The 16,767-nt window shown below is 48.4% G+C and overlaps 1 protein-coding gene across 1 annotated transcript; it reads left to right on the forward strand.

Annotated features, from left to right (window-relative positions):
- Positions 1–1,573: 1,573 nt before the first annotated feature.
- On the forward strand, positions 1,574–12,393 carry LOC118781411 (EMILIN-3). Its single transcript, XM_036534442.1, has 4 exons — positions 1,574–1,740; positions 8,822–8,941; positions 9,918–10,165; positions 10,556–12,393. The coding sequence occupies exons 1-4, from the start codon at positions 1,574–1,576 to the stop codon at positions 12,391–12,393; spliced, it is 2,373 nt and encodes a 790-aa protein (XP_036390335.1).
- The last annotated feature ends 4,374 nt before the right edge of the window (positions 12,394–16,767 follow it).

Below are 16,767 nucleotides of genomic sequence, written 5' to 3' on the forward strand. Positions count from 1 at the left end.
AAAGAACAATGGAAGTCGCTGATGCATCAGCCTCTTTATCACTCCATTTCCCCGGCCATGTCCTTTGTCCCTCAGCTGATAAGATGCGTACACAGGTGGTGTTTTCAGCTGTGCATGTTAGTGTCAGTGTTTGCAGCTCTATAGACCTATAGGTTTGCTTGGAGCTGTGGGTCTTTGCGGGCTCATGCCCAAGCGCTGGCTCTTGCCAGTTAGATCGGGGGTCGTGCCACAGTTACTTTGTGCCCCGCCTTCATCACTTCCCTCTGTCCCCAGGGTCAAATGAGGTTCTGTGAGCCTGCGAACCCAGGCTGACACGTCTCTCTGGGTGCAGATAGCACCTAGACCATGCGTGACTTATATGAGGTATTCCATGAGATATTCTCCATGGTGCAGAGTCAGTACCCTGTATTTTTCTGTGCATAAACGGGACCACAGAATATTCTGAGAGAGGCGGACTGGTTGCACACAAAAATGGATTAAGGAGACTGCCTTAACCCATTCCTGACCAAAAAAAGCATGCCTCTGCAGTTTTTGCCCTGGTGAATTTTATGTGTCGGAGGAGGGATGCACTGTCCCGTAATGTAATGAGGAATGTATAGGGGGTTGGAGGGTAGTTGGGGGTGGGGGGGCAGTAATTGCGTGCGCCTGGGAGGACGCTCATTGTCCCTGCCTCTGTATCCCTCTCCCAGACCTGCACATGGCAACCCCGCTTTGCCTGTGTTTGATGTCCAGCTGTTAGAGAGAGAGAGAAAAAATTGGGGGGCGGTAGGGATGGGGGTCATAGAGGGAGGGAAGGCGCCTGCTCAGGCCAGTGGGGGGTGGGGGGGGCTGGCTGGCCTTTACCGTTTTGCCTTCCTCAAATCAGATTGGAGAGTGGGACCCGTTCACCCCCCCTACACACACACCACCACCGGTGTCCCGCTTGGATAGCATTTCAAGGCAGCGGTTTGGGAGGGATATGCAAATGCTGCCCTGGCTGCCTGCCCCCTTTGAAGAGGCACTAGCAAGCTGCCGCACGCTGGGAGAGCACAGTTGGCTGCGAGAGCCCAGTCTGCAGGTCCCCGGGTCCGGAGGCAGTCTCAGCGTATGCAGTAGTGTCTCTCCTTAGTGCCTCTGTCTTTCTCTCTCCCTCTCTCTTCTCTCTCCCTCTCTCTCCCTGTCTCTCCTTCTCTCTCTCCCTCTCCTGCCTGTCCGCCTTCGCCTGAAGCTTGCCCTCCACATCTGTGCGCGCTCGGCTCCTCTTACCGCCTCCTCCGCTGCGTTCGGTTCCCCCTCTCTCCGCTTCCCGCTCCCATCCCCTCTCCTTCTCACAGCGCAGGAGCGAAGGGAGATGATGCCAGCACAGATGTCTGGGCTGCAGGCTTCTCTGGAGTCGAGCTGAAGAGCTGAAGGAGTCCACTCTGAAGATACCTGGGAGGCTAAGAAAAAGAAAATTGGTGCTTTTTCAACAAAGGGAGGATTTCTCAGAGATTTTTTGGTATCAATCCTTCCACTTTACAACTTGGTTTTGGTGGATTTTTGTTTTATTTTTTTCTTCTTTTGGTGCTTTTTACACTTTTTCTGGAGGCTGAAGATGATGGCATCACTCTCTCAGGTCACTCTTCATCCCTTTTTGTTTGGTGTGCTGTTGTCTCTGGTTGACAGCAAAGGGACCTATTATGGCAGTCCCTACAGATACAACCTGTACAAGTCTGGAGTCAGTCCCCACTACTCTCCCGGGAAACCCATGACCAGACACAAGTGAGTACCACTCTCATCATCAGTGTTAACACTGTACACAAATACTTGACCTTGTAACAACCAGCAGTTATCAGTTAACATGCTGTATGCATGCTTTTTAGTTTAAAATCAATTTCAGGCTGTCTGCCAAAAGACAGAAAAGTGTCAAATATTTATTACTGTGGTGTCAAACACTCTTGCAAGTGTCATCTGCTTTGAGGAACCCTTCGAACAGCCGACCATACAATTTCTATGGGTCTGCTCTAATATGATAAAAGATAATGAGCATCTGAAGCATCTGAAGATTAAATACTAGGATGGTGTATAGTTGGATGTACAAAGGGCATACCAAGTGAATAACCATTGCGAAGGTGTTTGTCTGGTAAATGTTTGTTTGGGCCAACCAAACTCTTTCCCTGGGTTTACAATTTACAAATAACCATTCTAGGTGCCCTTTAACATCACTGCAGAAATATAGCCTACTTTGATCAGTATTGAAAGCATTTCACATGGGAAAAATAATGCTGTAGAACATATGGAAAGACTTTGGCAGAGCAACCTGGCATACAGTAGGTGGGTTTGCCCTGGTTTATTGCAGACAGAATGTTTTTGTGATTAGCTCATTTGCCTCAACTATATATAATATACAATGCAGATCTCTTCAAAATACACTATGTTTGTAGGGTCATAACATCCCACACCATCTTTTCTACTGCACAGTATTTCTTGCTGCCCAGCCATTAACATGAAATGAATCATAATTTTTACATGGTACACTTTGCAAGAACACATCTCAGCTCTTGCCGGATTTGAAGTGTGCACTCTAAGGAAAGCTGACTTGACAAGTCATCTGCGTTGATACTAATGGATGTAGTATATGAGAGCAGGGCAGCATGTGGGATGTAGGACAGCATGGGTGCAGTGATCGGTGCACTGGCCTTTAGACCTGAGGGTCGCGGGGGTCAGATCCTGAGCGGAACACCGCTGTTTGATCCATGAGAAAAGAATTAAAGGTACATTCTTTGCCACCTTTTCTCTGTTAAAAAACCCGTCTCTGACAAAGCTGGGCGAAAACAGAGGCACCTAGACATTGTTGTTGTTGCTTGATATTCTTGATATAGCTTGATATTGCCGGCATACGATACAGCTGAGATTGTCTGTGTGGACTGAAGCCTTTTTTGTGCTTGTTTGTCTCTGCCGTTTGCTCGGGAGACTGGGTTAAGCAGGGGGACCTCAATAAAGTTGTATCTTTTTGACTGAGGACAGAAGCGCAGTGTCCAAGTAATGTGTTGTCATCAGGTCTTCAGAGGTGCATTGCTATCTTTTGGCATTTTTCCTTTTCTGTTTCTTTTTCTTTTTTTTTTTTTTTTGCTCGGCTTCCTCTTTGGAGCTCTATCACTGTGGACAGCTCTGGGGCAACCTGCTGCTTTCCAGAGGCAAAGTCATGTCAAAAGGCCAGAGCAGTGTGGCTGTGAGTCTGCCCTCGCTGCCGGTCTGGGCTCTCCCTCCAGGCAGCAGACATTCCACACACCGCGCTAAGCGTTTCCCTGCAGCTGCAGCTACCGGCTTCGGTGTGGAGTTGTCACGCCAGGGAAGGCCAGCCTGTTCGGACTCTGCGGTCCACCAGGCTTGCCTCTTAACGCGCAGACAGAGACCTCTTTGTGCTCACAGGTAATGTTGTGTGGAAGATCAGGTAGACAGCGGTTTCCTCTGCGTATTCGGTTTTGACATCTGCGCCGCAGCCTTTCCGCAACCATCCCCTCTGCCTCCGTAACCCTGAGCTCTCGTGAGATGCAAGGTACATGAATATACTCAGTCCTCTGTGGTGTTAAATGCTGTAAGATCCAGTGTTACATCCTCACCCACACTGTAACTTCATTAGCCATGACACAGACTCACTGTGGGTCAAAAGAGGCCCTTAGTACCATTGTACCACTTTTTGCTTAGGATGGCACTAATTTCATGTGTGGCTGGAGCCTGTAACGGGCTCCTACAAGGAACTTTGTGTAGTGTAAGATGTATGTGTGACTTTTAGCATTTTTTCCAGGGATTTTTTATATTGGAACAGCCTCAACTCCTCCCTTCCTACACACACAGACACACACTACAGAAAATGACTGTTGAATACAAGCACTGCACTTGACATTTCCCCCGCATCTCCCCTTCTGAGCAATGCTAGTATATTTTTTTGGTTTTCTCTATTTTGCAATGGAGCATGTGATTTGACAGCCGTTCCCCCCTTTTATTCGAAGTGCTTCCTGGTGGGAGCCCATTGTGGGTCCATCCTCATTGGGAGTGACATCTCAGACAATGATCACAAAGGCCAGGCCGTACTGTATGGGGAGAGCCCAAAGTGTCCCACAGTAAAAGTTGAATTTCTCACTAAAACACAGCTCATTAGTCCCTTGTGTTCCCAGCTATTGATGGTCATAAGCACCCATTCTTATGCCACCAGGCGAGAAAGCCACGGTGTCGTTTGGGGGGGTGGGTCTCGCTTCACAGCTGCAGAGGCCAGGGCCCAATCCCAATGCTCATCTCACTTGGTTTCCATGCTATGTGAGTGCTTCTGTTTTCCAGGCAATATCCTTGATACTGTTTCAGGGTGCATCTCTAAAGTCCTTCCTCATACTGTTACACTTAAAATAATCCAGGTCAAGTAGTATGCTGTACACAGTGCAACATTTACTTATGAAAGGACTGCGACATATGAAAAATAACCCTAGCTCCTTACCATAGTGTAGTGTAGTAGCACAGAGCAGGGCTTGTAATCAAAATGTTGCTGGTTCTATTCCCCATTGGGACACTGCAGCTGGACCCTTGGGCAAGGTACCAAACCCATAATTTCCTCAGTACATATGCAGCTGTATAAATGGATAACATTTATAAAAAGCTGTAGCCAATGTAAGTCACTCTGGGTAAGACCCTCTGCTAAATGACAATAAAGTAATGTAATGCCCAAGAGCCAGGGCTCTCTAGTGAATTTTACCCTTTTTCAATTTCACCATCCAGCAGTAGTTTTACATGGACAACATGGAGCAAAAAAAAAGTAACCATTTGATCACATTTGAAGCACTGTACTTCTGAATCGGATTGCAGAGGAAAGGAGCCTCGGGGCTGTTTTGGGGGGCTGATCCTTTTTCTTCGGTGGTTCCTGTCAGAGCCGCGTGGGGCGGCCAGTCCTTCTGTTGGGTCTGGGTAGGTTTACACATGCTGCTTTACTGCGGTTCCGGTCACGGGGTCAGGAGTCGGTGGCGCAAGTTTGTGTTGATCCGTACGCAGAGGCCTGCTGGGGGTTGGGGTGGGGGTGGGGGTGGGGGTGGAGGTTTCAGGGAGGGGGGAGGGCACTCGATTCTTGCAGGGTCAGAGGGCGCACCCTCAAAGACAAGTTTAAGTCTCTCCAAAACCAATTTTCCCCCAAGGAAAAACAACTGCGTTCCAAAACACAGAGAGGCGCAGCGGTCCCCGCGGTACATTAGCGCTAATAACTCCAACGGACTTTGACAGCTGTGTAAAATTACTGCACTGTTTCACATGATAACTGTGGCGTGTCGTGACCTTGGAGCGGTATGAGCCAAGAGGGGTTTCCAGGATTCTGAACAGCCATGTTCAAATTGCATTCCAGATCTATCCTACAGAACTGTATGAAAAAGATATATCCTTTTTTTGCCCACAAGTACAGGAACAATATTAGATGGTGTTACATTACTGCAGTAAAATACAGACCTGTTTAATGTTCCACACTGGTAAATGACAGAGACTTCTCCACCTCTGGAGTACTTGATGACATATGTCTCCCTGACTGACACAGCTGCTACTGGGAGGCCCCCCCTTCGTGCCAGATAATTGCTTGTGTGTGAAATTAGTTATGATGGCAAGTCATGAGTCCCTCTGTTGACTAACAAAAACATGAAAGGGTTAACATAATGCTTCGCATTCCTGGATCTGAGGTTGCATGGAGTCTTTGCCACACACCCAGGCTACTGTATTGTTGACCCTTAACCCAAATACAGTAGGTAATAGTCTGATCCCAGGGCATGCGCAACTTCTGCACTGAAGGTCCTCCATCCACATCACTGCACTGGCAACCATTTTCAGACTGGCCATTCAGACATTCAAAGCAGCCAGGCCTGCATATGAAAGCGACGAGAGAGAAACTACTCTCTTTAGCGAGCAAGATGACCCCGTGTGCACTGTCTCCTTCCAATCACATTAGCGGCCACAGGTGCGTTATTTATTATGCTGATGCTCTCTTGCCATTCAGAGCTGCCAAATGCTTAAAAATAGGTTTCATTAAAAGCACAAGAGCACTCTGGAGGAGATCATTTTCGTAACTGTAAAGAAATCGCCCCGTTAGGCTCCCTCTCCCTGCCCCACCAATAAATCTCTTGAAGGTCAAATTATGGCCAGGTTCTCATGACTGCAGGTGAAAGGATCGCATTATTGGATTGCCTGCAAGTCGCCGTTTACAATTTCATTAAAAAGAAAAAATAGCGGGAGGGGTGGAGGGGGAGGGGGGAGGGGGTGCGAAAGGGGCGACTTGCAATAATATTTGACAAAGAGTGCCATATGGGAACCTTAAAGGGAATTCTCCTTTCCTCCAGGGAAGGTCGGAGGGGATTTAGACACTGTAACGGTATCCTGGAAATATTTACAGTGGGACCGGACCCGCCAAAAAAACGAATCGTCAGAAAAAATGCAAATACTTTTCGAAGCGCCTGAGGAACGTGAGCACTCCCTGGTTCACTGTGCTCCTCTGATGCAGAGACAGGGTGTGTGAGAGAGTTTAATGGGTGGGATGATCCCTTCTCGCCCTGCGCCCCCCCCCCAGCCGGGGTTCCCTTTGACTGCTTTGGGGCCTCCAGTACCTTTCCTAAAGATGAGGAGCTTATCCCGCCCCCCCCATCCTGAAAAGCAGCTGACCCGGGGGTAAACGGGTAAAACAGCTCTTGGATCTCCCACCGCCTGCCGGCTGACGCTCTGTCACTCAATGTGTGGTCCCTCAGATGTGGAACAGCCCTAAAACACTTGTGCCTTAATGGCGATTCCTTGGGGCTGTTCGTATCCTCTGTGACACTGAGCGGGACTAACATGTGGCCGCGGTGCAACGTGTTCGCTAACACTCTGTGTACATCTCTTCCATGAAAACAGCCCTCCTCTGACCTTCTCACCAGAGGACGAAACACACCTGACGAGATTAAATATCCCAGGGAAAAAGAAATGGCATTGGCAGACAAGTGACAGGAGAGGAGTGGGGCTGGATGGGGGGGGGGGGGGGGGGGGAGTACTCTGTTAACATCTGGATTCTTTTACTTTAAGGCTCTGTTAAAATATGAATGCTATTTGCTTCCCCAGATGTGCACCTGACAAACAAATCTTGGTTCCCGATTTTTTTTTTCTTCTCCGGTTGACCCCACTGTGACGTGAGAAGCATTCCTCCGTTCCAAGCATATCATCCTGGCGACTGTCAATCAGCTTCGTCCCCTGTTTCAACATCGGGCCGTGAGGGAGCCGCGCTCTCACGAATTAAACAGACAACAGGCAGTAAAGGTTTTTTATTCTGTCAATAAAACTCAGTATTTATTGGGAGGAAAATGCTGTGATAAAACCCTCTTTAGTTTTATTGCTTGATTTCAAAAACAGCTGCAATATGAGGTTGGGGTTGGGGGGGGATAACAACATTTCAAGAGTGCATTCTTAAAGCGTAAGGCATACAACAATCACTACCTGAACCCCAAGTACAAAGAATGTGCTCTGTCAAGACTCAGCTAAATTCTTCAACTGTGGGAAGAAATATTATTATTATTATTATTATTATTATTATTATTATTATTATTGTCATTATTAAAATTCATTTAACCTGAATCAGGTTCTTTTCAAATCACAGCACGGCCCGCTGGTGTTCTGTGGTAATGATTCATTCCTCTGAAGAATTCATTTGTAAACAGGAACCTACAGCAGGGGAGACTCAGAGCTATGTGCTGGAATGCTTAGAGTATTCTTTCCCACCAAGCCCTTGCTTGAGTGGATCAATCACTGCTGTACCTCACAGGAGCTGTGCCCCCATTCTAAATCCCCAGCCTCAACCCCGGGATTGCCAGGTCACAGCAAAACCACTTCCTGGATGGTTTATGGCCATGAAATACCTCTTAAGGTCTAAATGAAAGGAAGCCTGTCACGAACGCTCAAGCAGTTTCATACAACTGTATTAGCCACTTGATAGAAAAAAAGGCCAGTTTGCGGCATGAGTTTCCATGGTGTGAGGGGAGACTCTTCAGCGAAGATTAGCGAGGTGATAGCTTTATTACCTCTTACTTCCATATACATCTGCTGGCTATCTGCAAGTCTATACTAAAAGATTAGAGCATTATAATATATGATAATGGAACTGAGAACAGACAGAAGTTCATAATATAAAAATATTCTCATATACTGTTGAAGTATACATCAAAAGGCATGTCCTAAATAAATATCACTTGCAGAGGGGGCCAGGCTTGTTGGATTGCGTGATGTTGCAAGATGCTGGCTTGCAACAAGCAAAGTCTAGTGGGATTTTAGGTGGAAAAAAAAACAGCATGAGGTTACAGGTACGTTGTTTTTCATTCAGTCACCGGGTGTCCTGTGGGGCCAATAACATAGATTCGGACAGTATTTCAGTTTGACGGCTCCATTCTAACCCTACCGCTGAACACATGCAGCATTTGTGCGTGGATTTTTTTCCCTCCCTTTGTCAAACTCTGCGTTTTATCACAATGGTGTGGGGTCATAAATCGGGATCTACATTTTCCCTAGGAATAGCATTAAACTCTCAGGTTTCAGGCGAGGAATGTGGATTATTGTTTACCATACAGAGGGGGCTGGATGACATTCGCAGTTGCTGTAGTGTGAGGCCATGATGTGGTGGAGTTGTTCTTTTGGGGGGGGGGGGGGGGGGGGGGGTCAGGTTGATTTCGATCTGCGCTCTCTCCGCAGAGACCCTTCCAAAGAACAGCTGCTCGACTCCACGGCTGCGCCGCGGCGTTGGACGCGGTTTTAACAGCAGGGTGTCCCATGTGCCTGACCGCTGGCAGGACAGCCGGATGACACACTGTTGTTCTCTCCGCAGAAACTATTGCGCTTACGTCGTCCAGAAGAACATCTCGTGCACCATGCAGGACGGGATGGCCACCTACGTCAAGGCGGAATACACCAAGTGCGTCTGGGGACAGAAGTGCCCGGTCGTCATGTGAGTCCTGCAGCGTGACAGCCAGAACAACTGAAAGATTCCATCTACCATGTGAAGTTTTTTCTCAATTCCATCTACCATGTGAAGTTTTTTCCTCCCAGCTCTCAGCAACCAAACACATATGATCGTGTTTGTTTTTGTAGTGAAATCAAAGGGGTTGACAATACAACAGTCTGAAATGATTCAACAGCTCTGCTGATTATTTCACCTCATGTGCCGGACACATGATCCCATGAACTATTTGACTGACAAAAGTAAAATATGCTATGGATTGACTAAATACTGACCTCTAGTGTTTCAGTTTAATACTGCAGCACCCAAGGCAAAATCAATCCTGTTATGGTGTTTGGAGCCTTAGACAGACTAATTTGTTTCTGCCCCACAGTAAAAGCTCGGCCCCATTCAAAATTGCATTAATGATGTCTGTTCAATCAATAAAGAGTGCATTTATTACAGTGTAAACACTACCCATATACAATATTCCATGCTTAATACAATGAGAATACATTTGGTTGCTTCTCATTCATTCCTTTCAGCTGCAGTCCAAAACAATCAAGAGTAACCTGCTGTCCACCCACATTAGTAATACTCTGATGATATTCAACAACAATAACAATGGATTACATATGGCACCTTTCAATGTTTTCAAAGTCCTTTTCTATTTATTTATTTACACTACTTTGCCTGGTAGACTTCCTTTCCCAGAGTAACTTACATTTATGTAGCTGGGCATTCCTTGAAGCTATATAGGTCGAGTACCTCAATAATTATTACAACATTATTGCAATACCAAGAATTTAAGCCCCTAACCTGCTTGCTACATGATTGGCCCTTCAGTCAGCATGCCACCACAGCATTTTTTTAAATGACGAACACAATAGCAACTGTCAATAGCAACTGCCAATAAATCATTGGTTCTGTTCATCCCTTCCATGGTCTCAGATTTATTAATCAGCTGATGTTCTGTGTTGTCCAGGTACAGGACGTTCTATAAGCCCAAATACAAGGTGGGGTACAAGACGGTGACCGAGCTGGAGTGGCGCTGCTGCCCTGGGTACTCGGGCGAAGGCTGCTTCGACGGGCCCACCTCCTTCCCCGACATGATGATGCCCCCATTCAAGGGCGCCTTGCCCCATCCCGGCATGAAGGGCTACCCCCGCGGCCATCCTAGAGTGCCCCCTGACCAGCAATCCATCCCCACGGGGGAAGTGCCCCCAGGTGGCAGTAAGTCCAACTACGGTGAGTCCCGCCATTTTGCCTCTTCATGCACTCTTAAGGGGCAGCATGATGCGCAGTGATTAAGGAGAAGGGCTTGTAAGAAACTGTAACCTACTGTATGTAAGTTGCTCTGGATAAGATTGTCTGCTAAATGACAATATTGTAAATGTAATGTAAATGATATGGGAACCATACAAGCATGACGACATTGATAACCTCTGTTATGGTCCGATAACGACAACTTAGAAATAAGGGAAGAAATAATATTATAATACTATAATAACATTAGTAAAATATATAATATTACTACTAATAATGAAATGCATTCATAGAAAGTAATGTATACCGCTGAGTAAATCTGAACTGGCTGTTATTGTTCTTGCTCACGCCCCTTAGCCCAGAAGTTTGGTGTGACGGGTGAGCGCCTGGACCGGATGGAGGAGGACCTCCGGCGCCTGTCGCAGGGCCTGGATGCGCTGACGGGCACGGTGACAGGCCTGGAGGACCGCCTGCGCACGGCGCTGCGCGAGGACACCAGCAAGACGCTGGCCACCCTGCTGGGCTCCGCCCCCCGGCTGTCCGACTCCTCCGTGGGCTTCGGCGTGATCCCCGACGGCACGCCCGACGGGCTGGAGGGCGGCGAGGGCTTCCCCGGCTTCGGTGACCTCGTCGGGAGGGTGACGGAGGTGAAGGACGAGCTGCGGGCCAAGAGCGACATGCTGGACGAGCTGCACGGCATGGTGCTGGGCCACGACGGGCAGCTGAAGCGGCTGACAGAGGCGGCCACGGGCCGGCCGGCGCCGGAGGGTGCGCGCAAGCTCCTGGAGGAGCTGCTGGATGCCAAGCTGGCGGGCGTGCGGGCCGAGATCCTAGACGGCTTCGAGAGGCGGCTCACGGGCATGGAGAGCCACTGCGAGGAGCGCATTGGCCAGGTGCAGCAGCAGTGCCACCAGGACCAGCTGAGCGGGCAGGAGCAGATGCAGCTTTCCCTGGACGGCCGGGAGACGGGCCTGCGGAAGGAGCTGGGAGACCTGCAGGCTCAGATCCAGGGCCTGACCCTGACGGAGAGCTGCTGCGGCCAGGTGTCCAGCCTGGCTCACAGGGTGCTGCTGCTGGAGGACGCGGTGAAGGGGCTGACCGAGTCCCAGAGGCAGCTCCAGATCTCGCTCACCGAGCAGACCGCCCACGTGGAGACCATGCTGGAGGGTCGCCTGGAGGACATAGAGGGGAGGCTCAACGCCACGGAGAAGGGGGGCCCTGACGACAAAGACCAGGGTGGCCCGGGCGGCCTGGATGGCTTCAAGGCCCTGGTGGATGAGAAGATGAAGAACCTGGAGGACCGGCTGCTGGTGGCGGTGGAGGAGCTGAGCAATGCCACGGCGCCCGCCCTGCTGGAGGGCCAGGCGGTGCCGGCGCTGGAAGCGGAGATCGAGGCGGTGCGGCGGCGCGTGGAGACGGGCCTGGATGGCGTGCAGAAGCAGCTGACCGACCTGGAGCTCCTCTGCACCTCCTCCTGCTCCCCGACCGCTGGCGGGGACGAGACGCCACTCCAGGGCGAGGTGGAGCAGTGCAAGGAGATGGAGGACAGGCTGTCAGGCCGCCTGGACGGCCACTCCGACCGGCTGGAGCACCTCAACCGCACCCTGCATGGGCTCATCGCCCATATCGCCCAGGAGGAGGAGGAGGGCGCCATCCAGGGGGAGATCACGCTCCTCAAGGTCAACATCAACTCCGTCAACCGCACCCTCAAGGGGCTCCGCGACTCGGTCAGCACCGTCGCCCGCGAGGTGGGCCAGGTCAACGCCACCTGGCGGCAGCGCGAGGACCGGCTGGCCAGCCAGGTGGAGGGCATCACGCAGCTGGTGGGCCGGCAGGCGGCGCAGCAGGGCTCCAGCGAGCGCCGCCTCATCCAGCTCAAGGGCGAGCTGCAGAGCCTGAGGCGCCGGCTGGCGGGCGAGCTGCAGGGCTGCCGCACCACGGCGCTGGGCGTGCACAAGGAGGTGATGGCGGTGGACACCCGGGTGGCGCAGGTGGAGGGCCAGTGCGGCAGCCTGAGCGAGCTGGCCGAGCAGCTGGAGCGGATCCGCGGCGAGCTGGAGAGGCACTCCGACAGCTACCTCTCCCAGGTCAACGGGACGCTCGCCAGCCACTCGCACCAGCTGGCCGAGCTCAAAGACGGACTCAAAGACTGCGTGGGCAAAACGGGACAGTCCGAGCGGAGGGGGGACCAGTAGCACGTTGGGGGGGTGGGGGGGCGCCCAGGCCACAGGAAGCCTCACAGACGCACCAATTGGCAAGAAGTGAACCGAGCGTCGATTCAATGGGGCATTTCACTCTGTTTTCTCTCCCATTTGTTTCATTTGATGTCATGTGATTGTCAAGTTTTATATTGATTTTAACTGACATTTTAACTTATATGAAGAAAAAGTGACTGCATTGTTATTTACTAGATGTATTTGTAAAGATAACAAGGCAAATGACACTAATAAGCTGCTACGGGTTCCTACTGGCAAGTCAATAATTTTTTATTCCTTCATGGTTTCTTGTCTTTTCCTTTTTTAAATACTGTATGTTGACATCAAGGGTGCTAAAATTTTTGTACACGTTTGTTTTGCTGTCAAAAATGTTTGTAAAAAAGAAATGTATTTCTCTTTTACTTCGTTGTTTTGTTTTTCATTTACAGTAGTGATTACTTTTCTCTTAGTTAAAAGTACATATAAAAGCTCACACTGCTTAAGAGAATGAAATGAGAAAAATTCTATTTTAGTTTAAAATGTTATGCTCATTTTATAACGCTGTCCAATAAGCTACTACGATACTGTACACTCGTGCAGTTGAAGTTCCCTGGGTGCCCACAAGGTGGCAGACAAACCCCTAAGTAAAATGAATGGACAACCTTTGGCAGAGTTAGTTTGGCTTATTCTAACATATCATTTGCAATGCACATTTCTCCATGTTAAACATGCAAAATTATTTTGATAAATTTCATTGTTATGTTTCAAACTCAACAAACAGAAGGTTTACTTTGACAAAAGGCAACAGCTGATTGGTAACAATGAGCAACATTTGGAAAGCAGAAAATCACCAGACACATCAAATAACTTCAAATGACTGACCTATGTGCTTCTTGGAGCTAATTAGTGACAATAAATCAATGAAAACAACTGTGATATGTTTGCAAATTGAGGGATTCAATTTTTGGGCAGCAAACACATCAACTAGCCTCATCCTTGTGTCACTTTCATGTGGAATCAAAGCTCATTTACATTTTCTAACGTACGTCCGAATGGTGCAAAAGCGTGTATATGTACTTCCTAGAGAGGGGCAAGTAGTGGGCCTTACTCTCCATCTCCTAGACTGTGAATGACTTTGAATGCATGCACTGACAATGAATAGGGTGGCCTCTACCGCATGCTGTTAACAAGGTTAGAGGCCATCATTGAACACACGGGACAAGAGGAGGCCCTGAGCTATGAAGGTCTTGTTCCTGGCAGGAACGCTGGCCTGGTTGCATCAAGGCCTCACTAGGTTTTCTGATAATGCAAACGGGAGCAGGGCAGGATGACTACACAACAGTGTGGCACACAGATACTGCAGTAACACCAGATGCCTCTGGTGGCAGAGTGAGCCCTACAGCCTGGGAGTGAGTGCTAGAGAAATCTCAAGTGTTTGTACTGCTCAGAGAGGCAGGAGGCTCAGAAAGGCAGCAGTGTAGCACAGTGGTAAGGAGCAGCGCCTGTAACCGAAAGGTTGCTAGCTCGATCCCCCACTAAAGCACTGCTGTTGTACCCTCGGGGCAATGTACCTGACCCAGAATTGGCACAGTAAGCGTCCAGATGAATAAATGGATAGCATGTAAAAACTGTAACCTACGTAAGTTGCTCTGGATAGCAACGTCTGCTGAATGCCAATAATGTAATGTGCTAATGAGACCCCTCATTCATTCACCTCGGCCCGTGCTTTCATTTCATTTCACGCCGCACGGCTAGCCTGCTGCTTTTCCGAAAAGGTCACTGCTTCGGGAAAGAAGCTTGGGAGTGTGCAGTCTTGCCAGTGGCATGGTATCAGTCATCTACTCAGCGGCTGACAGCTGCCTGATTAGGAGGTCCGGAACCTTCTGCTACGCAGTAATGAGCCCCCCTGCTATGAAATGTACAATATTCAAAGGGTGCCAAGTTGGCAGCTCTTCAGGAGAAGGGGCTGGGTCATTCTGATGATGTCTCATAGCTACGGTTTACGTAAGCAAGTTAAGCAGGACTGGAGTCCAAGTCCATAGGAATGTGGACTCCTGTCAGTTGGAACATATATTAATGTGACCTTTATGTGAGTGGCCTCCTCTTACTACATTTCACCTTGAATGGGACCGTTGCCCTTGATAAAGCTGCCAGACCAGAGAGCTGATATTAACTGGAGGCAGAACAGATAACATTCTCACAGGGGGAGTGGAACAAGCAAATTCCTCTGCGCTCAAAGAAATTTCTTTCTTTTGTGACAGTTTCCCATTACACACCAGACAGGGCACATAGGCGATGATGACAAAATGTGGAAAGGCACTGCATTATAGAAAGCATAAATGTAAACATTTTACATTTACATTTGTGGGCAAACAGAGTTTGGTTGTGTTCATGTGAATCTGTGCATGTGTCTGTGTATGTGGGAAGTCTACTACAATCCATTCATATCACTTTCTGTCTCACACTGCCCAGATCCACCGACCTTTATATCAGTGGTGCATCTCATTCGCCTCGGCCAACCTAATGAGCTACAGATTCGAATCCCGCCAGACAGCGACTCCAGGACTGGAGGTGAACAGCAATGTCTGACTGCAAGACCAGCTGTGATTTAGAAACTCAAGGGAGCAAAAGCCTCCTGAGGGAGGGCCCAAAGCCAACCGATGGCACATCCTTTTTAGAGCTATGCACCTGTCTGAGCTATTCGCAATGGGGCATTTGGTCTGTCTGGTTGGCTACATACAGTCAGAAGCATTGATCGCAAGTTCACAGCACAGAGCAAAATGTGTCAGCTAAAAGGAAATCATACAGCGTCTTTGTGGCTTTACAATTTCACAAGTATGCATTGAGCTTCCCCTCTGGGCAACAGCTGCACAAATCTGTATTTTTACACTGATGACAGGTTATACAGTAGTGACGCTGAAAATGTTCCCATCCATTACAAACTGGCATAAGGAAATGTCAGTAGGGGGGAAAAAAAAACAGATGGCTTGATCATCATATCAGACCTGATCGCATTTAAACTGTGAGGTTTATGCGACGGTGTGTAGTTTCAGTGACATATTTTGAAAGGAACGGAGGTGGAATTTCCGTGTGCTGGATCGGCCTGCGCGCTTCTGCAGCTAGGTTGGCGTGTCTGCGTTTCTGCGTGCGGGTGGCTGCGATGCGCAGCCAGAGCAAGCAGACGGGATGAGAAGGACAGAGGAGACGCACTCAGATGGCTAGGGGTCACATATACATCCTTTATTTGAAACATCTCACCTGCCTCAGCCAGTTGTGGAGAGTTAATCATTAACAAGTAAAAAAATTGTATCTTTTAAAGATTTTTTTATTGGTGAATTTGAACAATGGTAAAAAAAAAAAAAATACTCCCTCAAAAAAATCTCAAGAATCACAAATATGCAGATACATATTTACACACTGATACACACACGCACGACTGACATCAAGTATATATGTGGCAAATGGCTTCAGTTTGAGGAGGCTGGTTTGAGACCCCTACAATCACAAAGGAAATAGATTTTCTCTTTTTTTCCAAAAAACACTGTCTAATAGAATTTGGAGTTGGTTACAATGCCTAGCATGTGAAATAAAGACAAACATTGTTCCCTACTGAATGAGAACAGTTTAGAAGACAAAGACAAATTTTCTGCGCACGCACACATACACACATACACACACATACACACGCAGAAGAAAACAATAGCACAGCAGCAGACACCACATGCTATGATGCGGTCAGTGGTTTGAGGTAAGAAGCTTGTTCCTCTTTCGTTTTTTTTTTATTCATTTTTTTATTTACAATACTCTCTGCTGAGACTATCCCTGCCACATAGGTAATATAAAACTAAATCTAATCATTTTTCCATGACTGCCCCCACCACCACTACCACCGCCATGTCCCCCACCCCCCCCCCCCGCCCCCCCAACCCCTTGTCACATGTCAGGCAAGCTAAGGGCAATACTGAAAAAGCCTGAACATTCCATTAAGGGGCCAAAATTGTGACCTCAAACAGAGTCCGGCCAAACAGATCTATAAGTCACTGAAATGAAGTGCACCAGAGAGCACTGTAAAATGTCTAGCCTTTTTTTTTGCAATTGAAAGAATGAAGCTATTGTGAGCTGAACGGAACGAAACTGGCCAGCAGAAACCACTCCAAATCCTTGCGATGATAGTACTCGCGGCTACGGCGACCGTCTTAAAAACACAGCACGACAAGAACAAGTAGGACGTGGGTATAGATTTACAAATCATTTCATTTAAATAGATTTGCTTATACAAAAATAAAAACATGAAAACATTGGAATAAATTAAAAAGGTTTAAGGCTGCCAGCCCGTCAGGTGGTTGTTGCCCCCTTCATTTGGGCTGGTATAGA

The sequence above is a fragment of the Megalops cyprinoides genome, chromosome 7 (assembly GCF_013368585.1).
Source record: "Megalops cyprinoides isolate fMegCyp1 chromosome 7, fMegCyp1.pri, whole genome shotgun sequence".
NCBI lineage: Eukaryota > Metazoa > Chordata > Actinopteri > Elopiformes > Megalopidae > Megalops > Megalops cyprinoides.